The sequence below is a fragment of the Oncorhynchus mykiss genome, chromosome 3 (assembly GCF_013265735.2).
Source record: "Oncorhynchus mykiss isolate Arlee chromosome 3, USDA_OmykA_1.1, whole genome shotgun sequence".
In the NCBI taxonomy this organism is placed as follows: Eukaryota; Metazoa; Chordata; class Actinopteri; order Salmoniformes; family Salmonidae; genus Oncorhynchus; species Oncorhynchus mykiss.
In genome coordinates, this window is record NC_048567.1 from 66,412,416 (window position 1) to 66,434,826 (window position 22,411).

The 22,411-nt window shown below is 40.9% G+C and overlaps 1 protein-coding gene across 2 annotated transcripts; it reads left to right on the forward strand.

The window, feature by feature from the left end:
- Positions 1–37: 37 nt before the first annotated feature.
- LOC110520430 (motile sperm domain-containing protein 2) lies at positions 38–22,211 on the forward strand. 2 transcript variants are annotated; one of them, XM_021597741.2, is made up of 15 exons: positions 38–347; positions 449–512; positions 2,109–2,261; positions 3,034–3,120; positions 3,776–3,930; positions 6,383–6,443; positions 7,230–7,268; positions 7,484–7,608; positions 8,353–8,523; positions 14,284–14,405; positions 17,241–17,334; positions 17,455–17,551; positions 18,354–18,483; positions 20,635–20,737; positions 20,985–22,211. In XM_021597741.2, exons 1-15 carry the CDS (start codon positions 315–317, stop codon positions 21,126–21,128), a joined length of 1,578 nt encoding a protein of 525 aa, XP_021453416.2. In that variant the 5' UTR covers positions 38–314; the 3' UTR covers positions 21,129–22,211. The 2 variants fall into 2 exon arrangements, with proteins under 2 accessions (XP_021453416.2, XP_021453420.2); XM_021597745.2 differs by lacking the exon at positions 20,985–22,211 and having other exon boundaries at positions 20,531–20,734.
- The last annotated feature ends 200 nt before the right edge of the window (positions 22,212–22,411 follow it).

Sequence of the window (22,411 nt, forward strand, 5' to 3'; positions counted from 1 at the left end):
GGGGCAGCACATAACGCAAATGAAGTAAGAAACTTTGCATTGTGGGTTAGCCAGTATTGTCTCCGGCAACAGACAAATGTACAATACATATTGTTGTTATCAATGCTTACGTTGATAAATATCTAAATAATCCATTAAATATTCTTTACATTTGATTGAATGGACCTGAGATGTCTTATTTTTTAGGTATCACTTTGATGATCTAGCCAAGAGCTAAAATGGCAATACAAGGGCAACAGTTTCATACGCTAGAACTGATTTATTCCTCAACTTCAATGTACCCATTCTAGCCAGAACAGCAGAGTCACTTGAACATGGCGGAAGTTGGGAAGTTTGAACCAGAGCAGGTAGCTTACCATTTCATTTTTCTTGCAATAATACGTATATTTTGCCAGGCAATTTGTAATGCATTCATTACACATGGCTAACTAATCTTTCTGTACAACAGGACATTGAGAAGAAGATTGAGGAGACGAGACAGAAGTTCAACAATGAGTATGTCCAAGGACAAGGTAAATTCATGCTAACAGGCTAACTAACGTTAGTTAGGTAACAACATGTATTTTTACAACAAGACCCCCATAATCTAGCTAATTAACATTCGCTCCTGTAACAGCTAGCTAGCTGTTAGCTAAAAGCCAGATATCATGGGCTGTTCGATTGCATTCCATCCATCTAGCTATTTTACTTAGCTAGCGCAACACATTATCATCAGCTGCTTTACCAGTCAGTTGTTTGACAGATTGTTCTGATACATTAATTAATGGATGAGTAATGACTATTAGTTTGGCTACTGGCAGTGACATGACATATGTCTGTATTAACACCATAATTATGATCTAAACTCGTTTTTTTGTAATAGAAAATACACTTTTATTGAGTAACCTACTTGAGGTGTGTCCTTTAATAAAGCCATACAATATCACATCAAATTTTATTTGTCACATGCGCAGAATACAACAGGTGTAGTAGACCTTACAGTGAAATGCTTACCCCCCCCAAAAAAAAGGTATGAGATAAGAATAACAAATAATTAAAGAGCAGCAGTAAATAACAATACCGGGGCTATATACAGGGGGTACCGGTACAGAGTCAATGTTAATGTGGGGCACTTATAACAGAGAGTAGCAGCAGTGTTCCAGAGGGGGGGCGGGGCATGCAAATAGTCTGGGTAGTCATTTGATTAGCTGTTCAGGAGTCTTATGGCTTGGGGATAGAAGCTATTTAGGAGCCTCTTGTACCTATACTTGGTGCTCCGGTATCGCTTGCCGTGCGGTAGCAGAGAGAACAGTCTATGACTAGGGTGGATGGAGTATTTGACCATTTTTAGGGCCTTCCTCTGACACCGCCAGGTATAAAGGTCCTGAATGGCAGGAAGCTTGGTGATGTACTGGGCCATACTCACTACCCTCTGTAGTGCCTTGTGGTCGGAGGCCGAGCAGTTGCCATACCAGGCAGTGATGCAACCCGTCAGGATGCTCTCGATGGTGCAGCCGTAAAACATTTTGAGGATCTGAGGACCCATGCCAAATCTTTTCAGTGTCATGAGGAGGAATAGGTTTTGTTGTGTCCTCTTCACGACTGTCTTGGTGTGCTTGGACCATGTTAGTTTGTTGGTGATGTGGACGTCAGGGAACTTGAAGCTCTCGACCTGCTCCACTACAGCCCCGTCGATAAGAAGGGGAGGGGGGCATGCTCGGTCCTCTTTTTCCTGTAGTCCACAATCATCTCCTTTGTTTAGATCACGTTGAGGGAGAGGTTGTTGTCCTGGCACCTATAGGCTGTCTCATCGTTGTCGGTATGCCTTTCAGTTCCCTGTTAGGCATTGTTGAGAGACCAATCCATCTTTCAAAGAACACTTGTTTCCTAAACAATCTTTATATTGGTAGATACATTTCAGCATTTTAGTAAATGAGGTAGCTGAAGGCATCCTTGTTTTAGTATAGGAAGCTAAGTGCTGTCTTCACTCTATGGTTGGGTCTTGTCATAAAAGGTTATAAGCAACATACTCATAGTTGCTGTAGGTGTTATGGTTGTAGGTCAGACGTTGGAGTAGGAATTCAGTTTCATGTCAAGTGATTTAAGTTTTTTACTGTTCTCCCTCACAGAATCTGACAAATATGACTCCAGAGATGTGGACAGGCTACAAAAGGATGATGCTCTGGTGGAGGCATACCTGACATGGCGACTATTCTCTGTGGACGATGCCCTGAAGATGATTGATGACAGTTTTATGTGGAGGAAAGAATTTAGTTTGAATGGTGAGCGGTCTGGGCACATATTTAACCTCTAGTAAAACTGCACTGCACGTGCACTTGTTTTCAGAGAATGAAGAAGGTGTAAGTGTCGGTCATCAATTAATCACTCTTGAAGTGATTCATCTCGATCTGAGAAGCCTGTGGCTGTATTTGTACCCTACAACATGTGACTTTGGCCTTGCTTAGGGTTGGGTGTAGAAAACAGGAACAGCACACATTCTCATTCCCTGCTAAACTAGTATCTTAACTGTATTTTAAATACAGGCAAGTTATACAGTGCAGTTTTATTTGGGCCTATAAGTATCACCACACTGTGGGATGGTTCGGTTCATCAGTAGCTGTCTTTGTGTGTCAATGTGTTATAGATTCTTGACCTTCTCTCAGATAAAGGCTTATTGTGTGCTGTGGTAATATTTCCATCTGTTCCGCATGGAGACAATCCTCTCTATTTTTCTTACGTTTCACTTTTAAATTGCTACATTTTACTCATACAAATACAGGGTTTTCTAGCCAGACAACATTCAGTTTGTTAAATCGGTGTCATGCAGAAATTAGATTTACAAACGTTATCTCTTCCAATTGCCTAACTTCTGATATTGACAATGCCTTATTGTCACTTGTTGACAAGATTTGTCGGTCTTGTATGGTGGCAAGGAGTTAGGAATTACTTTGGTTTTTATGATAATTATTTTGGCCAATAATTGTTCTTGTTATAAAACATTATTATTGATTGCTGTTTTATATTGTTGGCTGATAATGTTTTGTCTTGTTTCAGACCTCACTGAGAGCAGCATTCCAAAGTGGATGTTTGAGACGGGGGCTGTCTTCCTCCACGGCTACGACAAGGAAGGCAACAAGCTCTGTATGTTGATTAATGATGCTCATACTGCACCATATGTATAATTAGATTTCTCTCTAATAATTACTCACAGACACTATTATTACCCCTTACAAAAGGTTACCAAAAATTGTAAGCTATTGCTTTGTAATATGTTTAACACATAAAGTACCAGTCAAAAGTTTGGACACACCTACTCATTCCAGGTTTTATTTTTAATTTTTTGCTATTTTCTACATTGTAGAATAATAGTGAAGACATCACCACTATGAAATAACACATACGGGAATCATGTAGGAACCAAAAAGGTGTTAAACAAATTAAAATATATTTTATATTTTAGTTTCTTCAAAGTAGGCACCCTTTGCCTTGAGGACAGCTTTGCACACTCTTGGCATTCTCTCAACCAGCTTCACTTGGAATGCTTTTCCAACAGTATTGAAGGAGATCCCACATATGCTGAGCACTTGTTGGCTGCTTTTCCTTCACTGTTCAGTCCAACTCATCCCAAACCATCTCAATTGGGCTGAGGTCAGGTGATTGTGGAGGCCAGGTCATCTGATGTAGAAAATAGTAAATAATATTATTTATTTTACTTGAATGAGTAGGTGTGTCCAAACTTTTGACTGGTACTGTATGTTGAGGTTATTGAATGCAATAATTTTGTCTGTGTTCTCAGTCTGGTTCAAAGTCAAGCTACATACCAAGGATGCAAAGACCAGCATGGACAAGAAGAAGTATGTGGCCTTCTGGCTGGAGCGCTATGCTAAGAGAGAGCCAGGGATGCCACTCACTGTTGTGTTTGACATGGCCGATTCAGGGATCAGCAATATCGTAAGTGAACACTTACCTTTTTGATTAAGATTGTAGTCTTTTCTTGTATTTGTCACCTTCCCTTATTATTTTAAAATTTAACCTTGATTTAGCTAGGCAAGTCAGTTAAGAACAAATTCTTATTTACAATGACAGCCTACTGGGGGGAAGGGGGTTAACTGCCTTATTCAGAGGCAGAACAACAGATTTTTACCTTGTCAGCTTGGGGATTCGATCCAGCAACTTTTCAGTTACTGGCCCAATGCTCTAACCATTAGGCTATTTGATAGTGTTTGAAGAATCAAACCAGGGCTACAGCTCTGATTTATACCAATGTCGCTGTTGATCCACTCTACATAGATTTAAGGAGGGCTTTATTGATCAATTTCTGTCCTCATAATTAAACATGTTTTCCCCATTTTCAAAAAGAAGTAGCCTGTCTGTTTGTGTGTGGTTATGAGTGTCATTGAAGTCCTGTTGAACTTTCTAATTTTGCTTTCTGTTTGAGCTTGGGACTTTGAGGGATTGATGCTCTTCAATGGTTTAACACATTGAAAGTGACCTTTAAATTAGTTTGGTCATTCCAAGTCGACTGACTGCCTAATTCATAGACTGACTTTGTCTCGATCGGAGTTTCCCAGCAGGCACTCTCCTTTATGTCAGCCAGCTCGCTTCACTGGCCAAACTCTCTCTTGGAGAAATGCCCTAATTAAATACACACAAGCCAGAGAGAGAATAAATAACTTCACAAAACCCTAATATGAAATTAGTGTGTTAGTAGATCAGTTTGGGAAGCAACCTTAATGAAGTTTGCTGAAATAGGCACTGTGTGGGCTGGAACAGGCCTGGCTAGTGTTATCTCTAACTTTCTTAGTGAGTCTAGTGCAGTGGTTCCCAACAAGTGATACTAGGACCCCTGGCAGTACTTGGCCTATCCACAGGGAGTACTTGAGAAATCTCATGAGACCATAGGGCTACTGGTAAAATGCACATGAGAGGGTAAATCAGGGGTACTCTGGGCAGACCAACATTCAGTAGGTGGGACAGTAACCGAAAAAGGTTGGGAACCATTGATCTGGTGCAGTGTTTCCCAACCCTGGTCCTCAAATGCCCCCAACAGTACATATTTTTATTGTAACCCTGGACAAGCACACCTGTGTACTGTTTGGGGTACTCGAGGACCAGAGTTGGGAAACATTGGTCTAGTGCATGGCAATGAGTCTCTGTAGGGCATAGGATGTAGCCAGGCTGATAGGCTCCTCTTCCTAAGGGTCTGACTAGAATATTGATAGTTCTGTTGTCTGATGATAATATGGCCATTATGGTAATGAAAACATGTGGTACCTTTGACTGAGCAGGGGTCTACAGTGTGACCACTATACTTGAATATGTGCCTAAATATGTTGTGAGGCCTGGAATTTTAATTTAGGACAACCAGTGCACATAGAAAAATTAAGGATTCTAGCTTTAATATGTCATTTTTCGCTGTGCTCTTACATTTCTTTGTGTGCGTATGCATTTTTCTACTTAGGTGCCCACATGCTCCTTGTGAAAAAGGTCAGCGTAGAGCCCTGCTCAGTAAATTCTCATGGAGGAGGCATTTCATGGTTAGCTGTAATCCATTAAACTGACTGTGAAATGTTTTAGATACTGTTGGTCTTGTGGGATTGTATAAAATCCCACCTCTGTCTTTGTTTGAGGCCTCAGGACAGATAGTATTGGGTTGTTTACAGGGCTTCCAACACTCTGTCCTGCCCTCTGGAGCATGTTTATTTTTTACCCGTGCACTACACAGCTGATTCAAATAATCAAAGCTTGATGATGAGACGGTTATTTGAATCACCTGTGTAGTGTTCGTGCGAAAACCAAAATGTGCACCCAGAGGGGGCCCCAGGACCGAGTTTGGGAAACCCTGGTTTAGAGAACACTTTCGCACAGACAAAAAGGAAACATTTGAGTTTCAAAGCTGTCTGTAGTTCTCAGCCAAGGCTTGATACTGTATGTAGAGCAAGTTTATTCAACCTTCTATGAAGATCAAGGTTACGCAATCATAAAGTAAACAACCAGACTGTGCAACGTTTCAGCAAATACTGTGAATGGATTACAGTTAATAATCAAATTTGAGCAAAGTAAGAGTAAAAGTAGTTGTGGTGTTGCATGGGGTGCAGTGTGCACTGCACACACACTACTTTTGTATCACACATTTTTCCCAGAAATATATTTAATATGATTGAGTTGAGGGAAGGTGTTTGAAAGTATTGACTACAGCTTTGTTCAGCTTTGTGACAAAGTTGAAATGGTTATGAATTGGGTCATTGCACAGCTAGCTTGAGGCAGTAAATATCTCCGGCTGAGCAAACGGGTTCCCTATTGAAAGGCCATAAAACGTCTTTGCTAGTCAAAGCCTGCTTTGAGGCTGTATATAGTACTGTACTTTCTGAGTCCTAATTATATTCTCTTTCATTTTTTTCAGGACATGGATTTTGTGAAGTATGTAATTAATTGCTTCAAAGTGTATTATCCAAAGTTTCTATGTAAGTATATCAAATTTGAAACAATATGGAGTTCATTCACAGGTTGATTGATAAACGTTGTATGACACATATATGTAATTGTTCCTATTATTGACCCACATCCTGTTTAAAATGGATTTTATTAAATGTATTATAAGAAACAAAAGTACATGGAATGCCGTCATATGATTCTGTGTTAGGGCCAATGCTACATTAGTACACCGAGCTTTGGGAACACCTTCCTAATATTGAGTTGCAACAACTCCCCTTTTACCCTCAGAACAGCCTCATTTTGTCCGGGCATGGACTCTACAAGGTGTCGAAAGCGTTCTACAGGGATGCTGGCCCATGTTGACTCCAATGCTTCCTACTGTTGTGTGAAGTTTGCTGGATGTTCTTTGGGTGGTGGACCATTCTTGATACACTCGGGAAACTGTTGGGTGTGGAGAAACCCAGAATATCCCGTTCAAAGGAACTTAAATATTTTGTTCACCCTCTGAATGGCACACATACACAAGAGTGGCTTACCAAGGAAAACTTCCGAAAGGACTAATTCGAAGTAAAAACGAGTTGGCACACATACACAATCCATATCTCAATTGTCTCAAGGCGTAAAAGTGCTTCTTTAACCTGTCTCCTCCCCTTCATCTACATTGATTGAAGAGGATTTAACAAGTGACATCAATAAGGGATGATAGCTTTCACCTGGATTCACCTGGTCAGTCTATGTCATGGAAAGAGCAGGTGTTTTTAATGTTTTGTACACTCAGTGTATTTCACCCCTCAGTCATGGTCTTGTCATTTCAGCCAAAATGATCATTGTCGACATGCCATGGATCTTGAATGGTGAGTCATGTAGTTATTGAAACGATTTGCAATAGAAACGGAATCATCGTAATTTGGACATCGTAGTTCAAATCAAAGTTTATTCATTGCGTACACAGATTTGCAGGTGCAGCGAAATGCTTATGTTTCTACCTCCAACAGTGCAGTAATATCTAGCAATGCAATAACCAAAAACAACAAATTACAAGTTGGTACATGTGTTTTTGTTTTTTTAGCTGCATGGAAGATTGTGAGGACATGGTTGGGTCCAGAAGCCATCAGCAAGCTCAAGTTTGCATCTAAAAATGAGATCCAAACATTTATTGGCCCTGAATACCTGCCTCCTCACATGGGTGGAACGGTATGTACCCGCAGTATTCAACTCACTGAAGATGGCAATGACGCCATCTATCTACCTGGCTACATATATTTTCATCTTACTATCATCTGATAAATTCCCTTTTCAAATGTCAACATTTGACAGGTTTTGCCTCTATTTCTTCCCTCACTTGTCATGAGAAAATGTGACTAACCTGTGATTAGTCAATATTTATATTTATTTACTGTTGACTTAACCCAATGAGTCCCACTTAACACCGGTCCGTTTTGGACTTCTAACCCCTTTTAAACATCGTGTTGGATTAATCTATTTCTTCTGCAGACTAATGGTTGGTACCTACGGCTGTGTGATTAACGGGCTGAGCTAGAGCGGTTTTTGTGAGAAGGACGGATCCCGAAAGGGGATTTTTAAATCTTTAGAGTCCAATTTGTCAGTGACAACTTCACACAGTTGTCACTGATGAACTGGATATTCATTTCCCAGTGAAGAAACAATATCTGTACCGAAAGCATTCATATAAATACATTTTTTATGAGGTTTTTGTTTCGGCGGACCTTATTTATTTAATTGACGTTCATGAATGCAACTGTTTATGTCAACTTGTTTTGTGTTCTACTTGTAGCCCTGGTTTTCCTGAAAAGAAAATGGTAAAACACTTCATTGTGAGACAGAATATAAGGGCCGGACTTGCAGATAAGTGAAAAGCTGATTTTTGCTGGGGTCTCGGCGCTGATAGTATTAACCCTATCGCTGACTTCATTCCAGGATCCCTTCAGATACAGCTATCCTCCCCTTCCTGACGATGACTTCCAAACGCCAGTATGTGAGAACGGACCAATCGTCAGCGAGGACGACAACGAGAGCAAGGACTTCGAATCAGACAGCAAGGAGTTAGAGTCGAGCTTCAGCTCCGAGGTCGCCATCGGGCCCAAAAAGGTACAAAACCTTTTTAACAAACTTTTTGTTTGTTTATTTCTGGAACTCCTCCCTCTGAATGTAGGTACAGTAAGGAAGACAGTAACGCATAGAAGTGCATTAAATATTCACGCTGGGGCTGCATATGAACTCATACTCCGCCTTGAATAGCCTACTACTTATCCACTTAATTGTCAGAAGTAGTACATGAGTCTGTTGCCATGTTTCTAATGTAGCCTACTGTTAAAACTGATGATGGCTGCTGCTATTACTCATTAACAGTAGAGTCAATACAGTTAGTATCTGCAGTGTGCTGATTACTGACGATTTAACCCTGCATTGGGCTCTCTACGAAACAGCAGAGACCTTTTCTCTTCGTCATTAGCCTTAATTAACATTAAACACACCCCGTTCTCACTTGTCAGTCAAATAAGACATTAGAGGTTCAGTCAAGTCCCTCCTCACTTTGATGTGCCGTTTTCCTCCCAGACCCTTTCATTTCTCAACGTTTAGTGTGAGATTACAGCATGTAATCGGGCTCCTCTATGGAGAGAGCTGTGAATTGTAGAGGCGGTAATGTCCTAATTTGGCAGCTGTTACGCTCTTCCTCATTGTCTCAGTCAAGGTGACTCCCCATGTCTCCAGATGCAGCTTAATCCTTCCTGTCCACTGACTGTACCCATATAACACATCACAGTCCCTTCTTCAGTCTCCCTCCTCTCATCTCCTGAGCACTTCTCTGGCTACTGAGAATGTGTCATGTCTGACTGCCGTCACAGAAGCTCTTCCTAGCTGTGCTAGAGACTGCTTTTCCCCCCGCATGCTTCGTTCAGCATACCTAACTTCACAGAAGTTTTTAAAGCACTTCCCAGAATACTTCATTTATTTTGTGTTGCCGCTAATGATTTTGGCTCAACCTTGTTGGAGGCTGGGTGATGAGAGTGAGACAGACGTTGGGGTGATGTGGTTTGTCACAGGCTGTTATTTGTGTGTGCGATGGTCTCAGATGGTTAGTTGGCAGCCCCACCGGCCCGGACGGCCCCCGTGCAGCCAGGCACCATCACAGAGACCCTGCAGCTCTTGGCTTTAACACACCTCCTCACAGACACCATCTAGCATTCTCTGCTGTCGTCAGGCTGCTGCACCCTAGCAACGGTCAGGGCTTCATTGTCAGCATATGCAGCACAAATTTATGTATCTCTCTCTGTCTTTCTCTTACTGTAGCTACGGGTCTTCATTTATTTATCCACAGTTGATATTTGGCCTCTTCTTTGTGACACAGAAAACAAACACATTGTAGTGAGTAGCTAATAGATCAATATCAGCCTGGAATGTAGGGTACACCCTATATATACATTTCTGTCATTTGAAGACTAGCCTGTATGAGTAGACCTACCTGTTTCAATAAATATTATTCAGTGTAATGTGAACTGGATGGGAGTGAAGTGATTTTGTTAATGTGGCCTCGGTGTCGCTGCGCTGGGTGTTGCTGGGTGTCGGTGTCGCTACGCTGGGTGTCGCTACGCTGGGTGTCGCTGCGCTGTGTGTTGTCTCTACCGTGACAGACTCGAGGGAGGGGTGTGTGTGACTGCGCTGTGTCGAGGCAAACTCCTGCGCCCTTAAGCCTTCTGGGTAACCTGCACCACTGTCATAGCTCACAGGGGCTCTGTACACACACACACTGGTGTTTACACACACACACACACACAAACGAACTTGCGCTCCAGAGTTGCCCTGTCAGCTACACATCACAAAGCTGCTCACATGAGCCTTTTAAGCCTCTTCATTGTCAATGATGATAAATTGGCAAACCAGAATCTAAGCCTGATCAAGTTTGTGTGTGGTTTTGTGTTTCGACCTTTGTGCAATTTAGTGGATGAATGTATGTTAATGGGTCCATCAATACAAGTGAGCAATGTTCCCTCTAAATTTTTTTCAGCACTATGCAAATTTCAGGTCTTCTGAACGAAAACCTTAACATTGTGAAAGTTCTGTGCAACTTCCAGCACGCGATTACTGTGAACACTGAGACTGTACCCGCTTACAGTTTCAGACAGTGGTCAAGTAGCCTACTTTGGTTTGATCTTATTGTAGGCCTATCAGTGGCCTACCATAAAAAACAATGGCGAAAAATGCATCCCATAAAATGTTTACATGGAATTAGCTGTTATATCATTCAACCTACAGTAGCAGCCAATGTGTGGTGTTCAATGTAGGCCAACATTAATGAGACTTTTGGAAAAAAACATCTAGGTCTTGACATTAAACCGTTCATCCACTTGTCCTTCAGACAAGGAGGCGGCTGAAAATGTGTTGTTTGATGCCAGAAGCCACTTTACAAAATACAATATCTGTATATTCCCCATACCATTATTCCAGAGAATCAGACAATTTATACTACGCACTGCCTGTGGGCTACTTAAGACCGTCTCAAAATACAACACTGTCCCTTTAAGACAAAAAAAAGCTAAAAAAACTAGCTAGCAAAGAATATGAACAAATGTGCACACGTGGCTACATGCAACTGTCTTTTATTTAAATATTTAAGAACAAATTCTTATTTACAATAACAGCCTCGCTTTGATAAAAAAATACATGAAAAATGCATCTATTCAAGATTGCTCATACCGTAGCCTATACACAGTCCAGTTCAAAGTGAATGGCACAGATCCATATATGGCAATGGCTATTTGCATATAGGCCTACTGCAGCTCTGATTGGTTATGGCACACCTGTCTGTGTAGAGTACGGGCCTGAGTCATGCCTGTCAATGCAATATAGAATCCTACTCCAATGCTTTCTGCCTACAAGAAATTATCTTTCACACTTCATTTTGCATACTAAGTCTAATGGATAATATTGCATTGACTCGATCACGTTTCTCACAGTAGAGTGAAACATGATAGTGTTAACTAAAGGGGAAAACTCAAGGAAGGTGAGTGAAGTTCAATCTCGTGCTTCTCTGCGTGGGGGAATATTTATTCTGCTTGGTAGTCTGAGGGGAGCTACGCGCCCGCGTGCAGCTTAAAGGGATCGTTGCCTGTGAGCAGAATGTAGTCTTTGGTGCCTCTGATTTAACCAGTCCCTAATGATCTACCTAGGCTATAGGCTAATCTCTTGGCTTGCTGGCTTTAAAGGCATACTTCGGGATTTTGACAATGAGGCCCTTTATCTACTTCCCCGGAGTCAGATGAACTTGTGAATACCATTTTTATGTCTCTGTGTCCAGTATGAAAGAAGTTAGAGGTAGTTTTTCAAGTTAGGATTGGCTTACGACACTACCTCTAAATTCCTTCATACTGGACACAGAGACATAAAAATGTTATCCACAAGTTCATCTGACTCTGGGGAAGTCCCGAAGTATCTCGTTAAGGTCCTAACACCAATCATGATACCCATTGTTTACAGCTTGTCTGTCTGCACACATTCCACTGTCATGATCATGTTCTGCTGCTCCTATCTCTACATAAAGCCAGTCTCAGTACTGAATGAATACCTGTGGCTCTCAACAGTGTGTTGATACAGTAGCTTCCCAGATCAGCTAATTTCCTTTCTCTCTGTTTTGACTCAAGGGCTGGTTTTGGTAAGGCATTGTATGATCTCTGCCTCACCAGCAACACTGATTCCTGGAGAGTTCTGCATTCTGAAAGGGCAGTCTGAGGGTTTTACTCATGTACCAGCCCCGCCATCGAGTCACCATCATGAACACGTTCAGCCTTTCATTGAATCCAAAATGGACCTTGACCAAACATTTAAAATATGACCCCCACAATGTGTTGCACTTATCACAATGTCATGATTTTGAAGAGATTCATAGCCAATCAAGTAGGCTATGAGATACATAACTCACAATAGTCTATCAGATAATAAGAAGGAACGTTTGCCCCCTTGATTCCTGTTCCTGTGACCAGCATTATAACATGGTGATATTTTATCCAACTTCAGTATTTTACCTAACTTAATATAACGTTAGGGAAATAATGTTTTGTAGAGAAAGTAAAGCATGTGTGCCAAGTGTATACGTAACATGCCTTATCGAATTGTACTGATCTTTTAACCCAAAATTATACTTTATTTTATCATTACTGTTGTATTAATATCAACTGTACTGTAATGATGTACTAATGTACTAATGTTTATAATACTAAGAAAAGAGTATTCTACTACCACCAGCATGAAATCCTTTATTTTTACCACACTCAATGTTAGCACATTTGCACTGACACTGAAGTAATACAATGTATATTCAACTACCTTATGCCATATTATAACTGTAATTGAAAGCACTTCCTCTGTGTATCGATGCCTCTCTTTAACGAGAGAGTACTTATTTAAAAATAATCTGTGTTGTGCCTTATTGTCAATACTCTCCAGATGATCAGACTATCACTCCATGGTCTGTTGGGGAAGCTGCCTACAAATCATATTATCAAAACAAGTATTTCATACGGTCTACATTTCTTAGACATTTTTGGATCTATGGATTTCTAAATTGTATCTCCTGCCTAGATCAGCCTTATTCATTCCAGTTTGTGTATTTGTTATTGTTGTGATTTTCACATTTTAGCTAGTAGGTTTGGACTGTTTCAGTGTGTTGATATTACATGTTAAGACCTTTTCATTAATGTTAGTTCATGCATAATTTGTAGTTCTAGTGCCAAAGATTATTGTAAATATCTCAATACTGAGTATTTTGATCCTGGTTTTGACTAACCAGAATGATACACTGAAAGTGTTGTTTTACTAATGTTTAATTAAAAATAAAATGTGTTATGAGTTTTACTTTTATGTACCGTAGTTATTTTATACAGTGTATATAATCAATAGAAATGCTGTATTTTGTATTTATTCAATCAACCAAGCAGTCTATTGAAGTCAATTATGGTCATGTATCTTTCAACAGCAGCTAATGAATTCCCATTCTCCCCATATCTTACTCAGTACTGTATTGCACTTGATTTGAACACTGAATAAAAATAAACATTTCAGAAGCAGCTCAAAGTCTCTTGATGTCTTTATTGTGTCATCTGTGTGTGGTGTGTGTCGCAGCAGCCTGCTGAAGGGGGAGTGTGTGTGTGTGTGTGTGTGTGCATGTTGCTTATCACAGCAGAAAACACACTCCATCTGACTCATTAGTGCTTGTACGTGCATCATAGGCAGACCCCAGTCACCTCTCTATCAGCTCTCCTATCTTTTCACATCCTCTCCTGCTGTACTCCCCATCTCCCATCTGCCTCACACAAGCTGTGGGACTGGCCTTGGTCAATATGGTATGGAAACCAAATGATGCTCGTCCCACCACAACTTCATCTGTCCTTCCCCAAATTTCTGCTAACATTGCACAAACCATGTGTATATCAGCTGTTCTGTAGTCTTGTGACATTGTGTAAATGGATGTATGAGGGAGTCTGTTGCATTTGGGTGAAAGTTTACAGTTGAAGTGAAAGAGCTTACTTTTGTGTTCTCTCTGTGTTCTCACAGGATGTGAGTGTGTTCCTGTTGCCTCACTGTACTGTGAGCAAGGGTCAGGGATTGTTATGGGGATTGATGTATTGATTGTGAAATTAAGTGTCATACAAAAGCTCCCTATTTTTAATATGTTTCATCCCATCATTTGAAATGGACTATAGTTAGGCGTTTAATAGTTTTATTTAGAAATTAATAAAGATATGTTAATCATTTGTATCTTTAGAACACCTCTCCAAACAAAGCACCTTAGAATCATTTGATCAGTGTGTTGATGAACATTGTCTCACGAAGCCACTGTTGTCCTTGTTTCAGGTGTATTTCTCAGAGGAGAGCCTGAGCAGTCTGAAACTGGACGACAACGACAAAGGAGACAGCCGGCCGAAGGGAGCCAGGAAGCCACTGACCACATTCAAGGCCCCTCTGCTACACGTCAGGTATTCAAGCCAACTTTCTCAGATCTCCCTCTCTTAGCCATCTCTTCCTGAATATCAAATAAATCCCTAGCCCCTAAACGGTAGATACACATGTATCTCTGAAAGGATCAAATAGGTGTAGTTCTTTCACCTTGCCTTCTGGGTGGAATTTTCAACGTATTATTTATCCAGTAGTTGCAGATGTACAAGGGTTTCTAGGAAGTCGGAAGAGACTAGGGTTTGATTTGGAATTCAGCATATCTCTCAGCTGCACTCGAGGCTTAAAGAATAGTCGACTGGTAGCACAGTGACACGGCTATAGCCAATCCATGTCCACATGTTGGATTTGAAGGTGTTGTAGAGCTTAGAGTGAATGTATTGTTGACACTCAAGCCCAGAGCCAGATATCGATACATTTGTATCTGGATGGATAGATTAATCTTGTAGTATTTTAACAGAAATAAAGGATGTCTGCGATTGAATGGAAATCAGTTGGTGCAGTTAATTTGCAGTAATAATCAATGGAATTAATTGATCACACCGATGATTACTGCCCATATTAACCATGGAACAGCCTGTAGTACCATCATTCAAATTGGATGGCCCAATGAATGTTGCAGTAGTGATCAAGCGACACTTTTGTTCAAAACAAAACAATCTTCACCCTGATGTTGATTATAGACCGGCATTCTTCACCCTGAGGTTTATTATAGAACGTTGATGCCATGGGTTCCCAAGCGGGAACTACACCCCCTCCCCGTTCATCTGAAACGGTGGCGCAGGGAATGCAAAAATATTCTTTGAAATATTTAACCTCCACACATTAACAAGTCCAATACCTCAAATGAAAGATAAACACCTTGTTCATCTACCCAGCGTGTCAGATTTTTAAAATGTTTTACTGCGAAAACACAGCACATATTTATGTTAGACCACCACCGAAACAAAGACAAGAGGCAGCCATTTTGTCCCAGAAAATATCAAATGATAAAAGCAGGATTAAAAAATAAGTGTACCCCACTTTGGGTGGAGTTTTCTCCTTCTCGCTAAATATTGTACATTTTTATTGCTAGCAAGAAACTAAGTGATACAGGCATTAAACGGTTCCTCTTCCCTTAACGTAACCTGACCTGATCTCGACCCCCTTCATCACTAGTCCATGGCTCTCTCCCCTTATCAATGCTGCCACATGATCGTTTTCCCTACACTCAGTACATTCCAAGCTTAATTGCACACACACCATATACCTTCCTCCTACAGATAACCATTAACTTCTGGTGTAGACCCTCTATATTTCAATAGGATACCTGATAATTAACCCTATCCCAAGTTAAGGAGTTAGAACCCAGAATCCATCAAGGTACAGTACTTGAGAGCTGCCTCCATTGATGGGTATTCCGATGTTAAATTAGATCATTCCTATGTTCCTGAGTCCTTTCCGTCCAGTTCAGTTTATGGAGAGCAGACTCTTTGATGTGAGATTTTTCACAGCTACGGGCTATGTATTAGAGTGATAAAAAATATTTATTTGAGCCTTAAATGCAATTATGTCTCTGAGCTGTGTTAGCCCTGATTCCAGTGAGTCCACGAGGAAGGCAGAACCAGAGCTGGAAGGGCGGAAGAGGGGATGCTTTGATCTTCAGAATGTGTTTGTCACAAGGTTTCCTGAAGTCTAGAGAGTCATTCCGGGCTCAGGGGAGCGCTGGGGTCCTCACAACGCTTTACTGGGGCAAAGAACAAAACAATCTGTTGTTTAGAGCTCTGTACAGCTAGACTTTTTATATACGCTACACAGGAATTTTTAGCATGTTGGCCATTTCACTGAGTTGTCATTAGGTACTGAAGCATGCCAGCAGCAGTAAACAGCGCAGTGTGGAGAAGTGTTCACTGAGGTTGAATTATCCATTTTACACAATTATCCCTTAAACATGAGCCTGGTGAGGCAGTTGGGGGGGGTGGGGGGTGGTCTGTTAGGGGCTGGGATGGGGTGCGCTGAGTGTTGGAGAGCGAATTAGAGCGTCTCGTGGCTACTTTCTCAGGCCATGGATTTTTCCTCGGCTCCTCCAGATTTCACAGCTTTGATGCAAGATCACAGATATTTTCACCCTAGACTTGGGTAATAATGTGGTTTAATTCTCCATTTTCCTCACAAATGGGTTCAGCTACGCCTGCTAGGCTTGAGCCTGCCTTCTTCCCAGGGGCCTGACAGACAGCTCCATATAGGTCAGGAGGAGCACAGCACATCAGAGACTGAGGGTTTGGCCCCAGGGAACATACAGTTAGTCGGGGGCTATTTCTCTGGAATGAACCTCCTTGAAAAATATTATAAAGAACAAATAAAGAACATATTGACATCAATTGAGTCGGATAAATGGCAACTACACATGGTATCGATGTAGTGTACAAGGCTTTTTGTTTATTTAAAGCAGAAAAAAACACGCAAGCACAGATGGACATAATCTGCCATGTCTTAGCTAGAATATTGAGCTAGATGGTGATCCAGCAGCTGTTTAGTAAATGTGTAACAATGGAAGCTAACAGAATCTACAAGTCCCTGGGTAATCATACTGCAATCACTCTCAGGAAGCAACATCTAAGCTCACAAAGCTTTGCCAAACAGATCGATTAAGCTAAGATATCACGAAGAGGAACAACAAAGCACGCTGTAAAGCAAGACTTGTAACAGATGTATTGGCTTGTTTTGAACACCAGCTAGCCATTGTGGCTGATGCCTTCATAAAGAAAAATACATTTGTTTGTTAAGTCACAAATTCAATCGTAGCCGGCCGCCTTGTCTTCATGCAGCCTGTGCTGTTTCTCCTCTAAAATGTAATGTCTTTTCTCTCTTACTTCCAGTCCAGCAGAGGAGCTGAGCTTTGGGTCCAAAGAGTCAGACAGGAAGTGTCTTATCATCCTCGATAATGTGTCCAAGAATCAAGTGGCCTTCAAGGTATGTGCATGCCGTTGTGTGTGCAAGCGTGACACTCTGTGCTTGTGTGTGCCCCTGTGTGTGTATGTGTGTGAAAATAAACAAATCTCCAAGCTGACTTGACGGTGTCTCCCTCCACAGGTACGAACCACAGCACCTGAGAAGTACAGAGTGAAGCCCAGCAACAGCTGCTGTAATTCGGGCGCTTCTGTGGATATAGTGGTGTCCTTACATGGAGGTAGAGTACTGCACTTATCTCTCGCTCTCTCTCTCTCTTTCTCCCCACCCACTCCTCTTATCTACTTCCTTCGGATGTTTCCAGATGCACCAGAAGAAACTTCAGAATAATCAAAAGGTCCAGTCTCAGTCTAATAACTTTGGAAAGTGCTGACAGAGTACAGCTTTCTTTTGCCTGACATACATATTTTAAGAGTGATAAAATAATAATCTCTTATCTTCCCCTAAGCTGAGCCTTTCAGAAATCTACCGGCGGGTAAATAAACTTTATTGAGCCAGTCTCAGTACTCTGTGGAAGGCTGAAACCCCTAAGGTCAATGTTTTCCTCTTGATCACTTGAGACCAACATTGAGTAGGGATGCAGGGACTTGGCTGATAAGACGTTCAGAGGCCTTCAAGCATGGAAATGTCAGTCATGGCTTCTGATGTGCTAGATATGTTTTTTTTTGAATAATCAAATTCTGGCATTATTCCAAAGTTTGAGGGTTTCCTTCTCTCTCTGGGTTGAACTTAATTCAGTTTTCGGGAGCCACCGTCTATCGCCTATATCTTGTTCATTTGTTCGAGTTTAGTGGATAAGAACCCTCACTTTTTCTGTTCACAGCTGTGACAGAGTTAGCTCTTTCAGATCTATCTTCTGATTATTGGATTCTGACAGCAGCGGGGTTTAAACTATATACTTTGTACAGCTGATCCCATCCAAATGTAGGAATCTAGATACATAAACTGAACAATATACTGAGATAAAAAAAATAGTTCAATGAGTTCATGAGTTCAATGAGTTCATGGATGTGTTTGTGCAGGCTACCAGGCATCTCTGCAGGACCGCTTCCTAGTTATGGCTGCAGAGATGGAGCAGAACGCTGGTGCTGGATCACCAGAGCTCGCTCACTTCTGGAAGGACGTGCCCAAAACCAAGATCATGGAGCACAGGTACATCATCATCAATGCCTCCTCATGGATGGGAATATACACTGAGTGTACAAAACATTAAGAACACCTGCACTTTCCATGACATAGGCTGACCAGATGAATCCAGGTGAAAGCTATGGTCCCGTATTGATGTCCCCTGTTAAATCCACTTCAATCAGTGTAGACGAAGGGGAGGAGACAGATTAAAGAAGGATTTAAAGGCTTGAGACAATTGAGACATGGATTGTGTACGTGTGCCATTCAGAGGGTGAATGGGCAAGACAACATTTTTTAAGTGCCTTTGATATGATAGTAGGTGCCAGGCGTACCGGTTTGTGTCAAATATTGCAACACTGCTGGGGTTTTAAAGCTCAACTTTTTCCCGTCTGTATCAGGAATTGTCCACCACCTAAAGGACATCCAGCCAAGTTGGCACAACTGTGGGATGCTTTGGAGTCAACGTGTACAATCCATTCCCCAACGAATTGAGGCTGTTCTGAGGGCAAAAGGGGGTGGTGCAACTCAAATTAGGAAGGTGTTCCTAATGTTTGGTATACTGAGTGTATGTAAATGAGTAAAGCAATTCCTTTTGAGCCAAAGGGCAAGCAGTCATTAATATGCCACCATCAACATCTATAATGACCTCAAGATAACTTTGATTCACTAAACCCATCGTGGTCTTGCAGTGTACAGCACAGATTGCCTCAGCATGGCTGGGGTATGTCAGTGACCTAGCAGGCTGATTATCCCCTTTCCTCAGTCTTCCCTGATGTGACCAATGATGTATATAAACCCTGGATTGCTGACGCTATGTATTGGCCATTGAGAGGCTTTGAAGCCAGCGGTTGACCATATGGGCAATCCCTAGTATGAGCACTCTTCCATAGTAATAAATGGAGTTCTACAGTATTTCAAATGTTTCAAGGGCAAAATTACAGCTGCAATATGTAACTTTTGGGCGACCTGACCAAATTCACATATAAATATTTGTTATAGATCTGTCATTCTCATTGAAAGTAAGTCTAAGAAGTGGTAGATCAATTCTATGTGCGCTAAGTTTCCTTTTTGTATATTTTACTTCCAGTATCAAACAGCTGAAAATACTATATTTTTTGCTTTGGAAAGATATTTCACAGCGGTTTAGATGGTACAGTGATTCAATGTAAGGGTATGGGAAACATATGTTAACATTGTATAAGCAAGTGAAGTAGATAATAAACAAAAGTGAAATAAACAATAAAATGAACAGTAAACATTACACTCACAAAAGTTCCAAAAGAATAAAGACATTTCAAATGTCATGTGCAAATGGTTAAAGTATGAAAAGGGAAATAAATAAATATGAATATGGGAGGTATTTAGAGTGGTGTTTGTTCTTCACTGGTTGCCCTTTTCTTGTGACAACAGGTCACAAATCTTGCTGCTGCGATGGCACACTGTGGTATCCCACCCAATAGATATGGGAGTTCAAAATTGGGTTTGTTTTCAAATTATTTGTGGATCTGTGTAATCTGAGGAAAGTATGTGTCTCTAATAGGGTCATACATTTGGCATGAGGTTAGGGAGTGCAGGTATTCTGCCACTGTGTACTCTCTGTTTTGGGCCAAATAACATTCTAGTTTGGTCAGTGTTTTTGTTGTTAATTAATTCCAATGTGTCAAGTAATTATCTTTTATTTTTTCCCATGATTTGGTTGGGTCTAATTGTGTTGCTGTCCTGGAGCTGTCCTAGTAATTCTCTACACTATACTTGCTTGTTTTGTCACATAAACTGAAATTGTAGTCGGGACAGTAACATTAGTACATTTTTAAATATTATTTGTATTTATTTTTATGTTTAGCTCACATAATATAATAAAAAATGATGCATTAAGGCAGGGGTGTCAGACTCATTTCACGGAGGGCCGAGTGCCTGCTGGTTTGGGGTTTTTCCGTTCAATTAAGACTTAGACACTCGGCCCTCTGTGGAATGAGTTTGACACGTCCATTAAGGTGTCTGTAATAGAATAAACGTGTCAAACTAATGTAGACATTTAATAAATGCTAAATCTTTTTTTATAATTGAGGAGGAGTACCAAGATGGCTGCGCAGTGGCTTCAATACAGCGCCCACGGTCAGTCATCCAGGGTTTATACACATCATTGGACGTGACTGTGTCCTGTCCTTCCTGTAGATTACGATGTCACATCCTGGAGAGCACTAAGCCCATCCTGACCTGTGGAAGTGACAGCCCAATTGAAGGAGGAGCCAATGGCCACCCGGACCTGCACACGACGGTGAGCTCTACACTCCTATTGGATGATGCTCCTCCACCCACAACAATACATTAACCTATATAATATTAATCAATGTACAGTATTTGCTGTATTTTAACTTTGATTTAATTGGTTTATCTTCTTTTTTCCCTCCCTTTCTTTTTACACTATTACAAGCATTATACATTTTCATGGTGTCAAATTGATATGGGAAACTGAAAAGTGAATACATTAGTAAGATGAAGTTACCAAATGCTCTCCTCTGCAGCTGATGCGTGTGATGGTGTGTAACGCCCGGCTGGAGCAGAAGCTGGACAAGTATCTGTGGGTCCAGCAGGTTCTGATTGGTCTGGTGCTTGTTGTCATGATGTTCACCTTCCTGTGTCTCTACAACCTTCCTGGGACTTCCTGACCTGACAACATGGTCTACCTCCTCCTCCCATCTAACATAGAGACTACAGCAGCTGAAAGCTTAACCAACAGAGGGCTGGTGTTGGACTCAGTGATAATACGAGAGTAGGCTCTCTTCTCTACAAGAGCTGTCGTCATGGAGATGGAGGGCTGCTCTGTTCCGTAGCAGTGAACTTGTGGAGTTGCCCAGAGAGATTCCTCATAGTTTCCTGGGTGTTGTGAGAGGTACTGTACCTTAAGAGTCTCGACACTGTGAAATGGAATCAATAATGTATTTTTACTACTGATCATGGAATTATACAGTGCCTTCAGAAAGTATTCATACCCCTTGACTTATTCCACATGTTTTTGTGTTACATCCTAAATTCAAAATGGATTAAAACATACATCATTCTCACCCATCTACACACAATAGCCCATAATGGCAAAGTGAAAACATGGTTTTAGAATTTTTTGCACATTTATTGTAAATTAAATACAGCAATATATAATTTACGTAAGTATTCACACCCCTGAGTCAATACTTTTAGATGCATTTTTGGCAGCTATTACAGCTGTGAGTCTTTCTGGGTAAGCCTCGAGCTTTCCATACCTGGATTTTGCAACATTTGCTCATTTATTATTTTAAATATCCTTTAAGCAATGTCAACTTGGTTGTTGATCATTGCTAGACAACCATTTTCAGTTCTTGACATACATTTTGAAGTAGATTTAAGTAATTACTGGAACAACTCAGGAACCTTCACTGTCTTCTTGGTAAGCAACTCTAGTGTAGATATGGCCTTTTGTTTTAGGTTATTTTCCTGCTGAAAGGTGAATTCATATCCCAGTGTCTGGTGGAAACCAGACTGAACCAAGATTTCTTCTAGGATATTACCTGTGGTTAGCTCTATTACGTTTATTTTTTATCCTGAAACTCCCCGGCCCTAACGATTACAAGCGTACCCGTAACATGAAGCAGTCACCACTATGCTTGAAAATATAGAGAGTGGTACTCAGTAATGTGTTGTATTGGATTTGCCCCAAACCAAACACTTTGTATTCAGGACAAAAAGTTAATTGCTTTACCACATTCTTTTCAGTATTACTTTAGTGCCTTGTTGCAAACAAGATGCATGTTTTGGAATATTTTTTATTTTGTACAGGCTTCCTTCTTTTCACTCTGTCAATTAGGTTAGTATTGTGGGGTAACTACAATATGGTTGATCCATCCTCAGTTTTATCCAATCACAGCCATTGAACTCTGTAACTGTTTTAAAGTCGCTATTGGCGTCATGGTGAAAT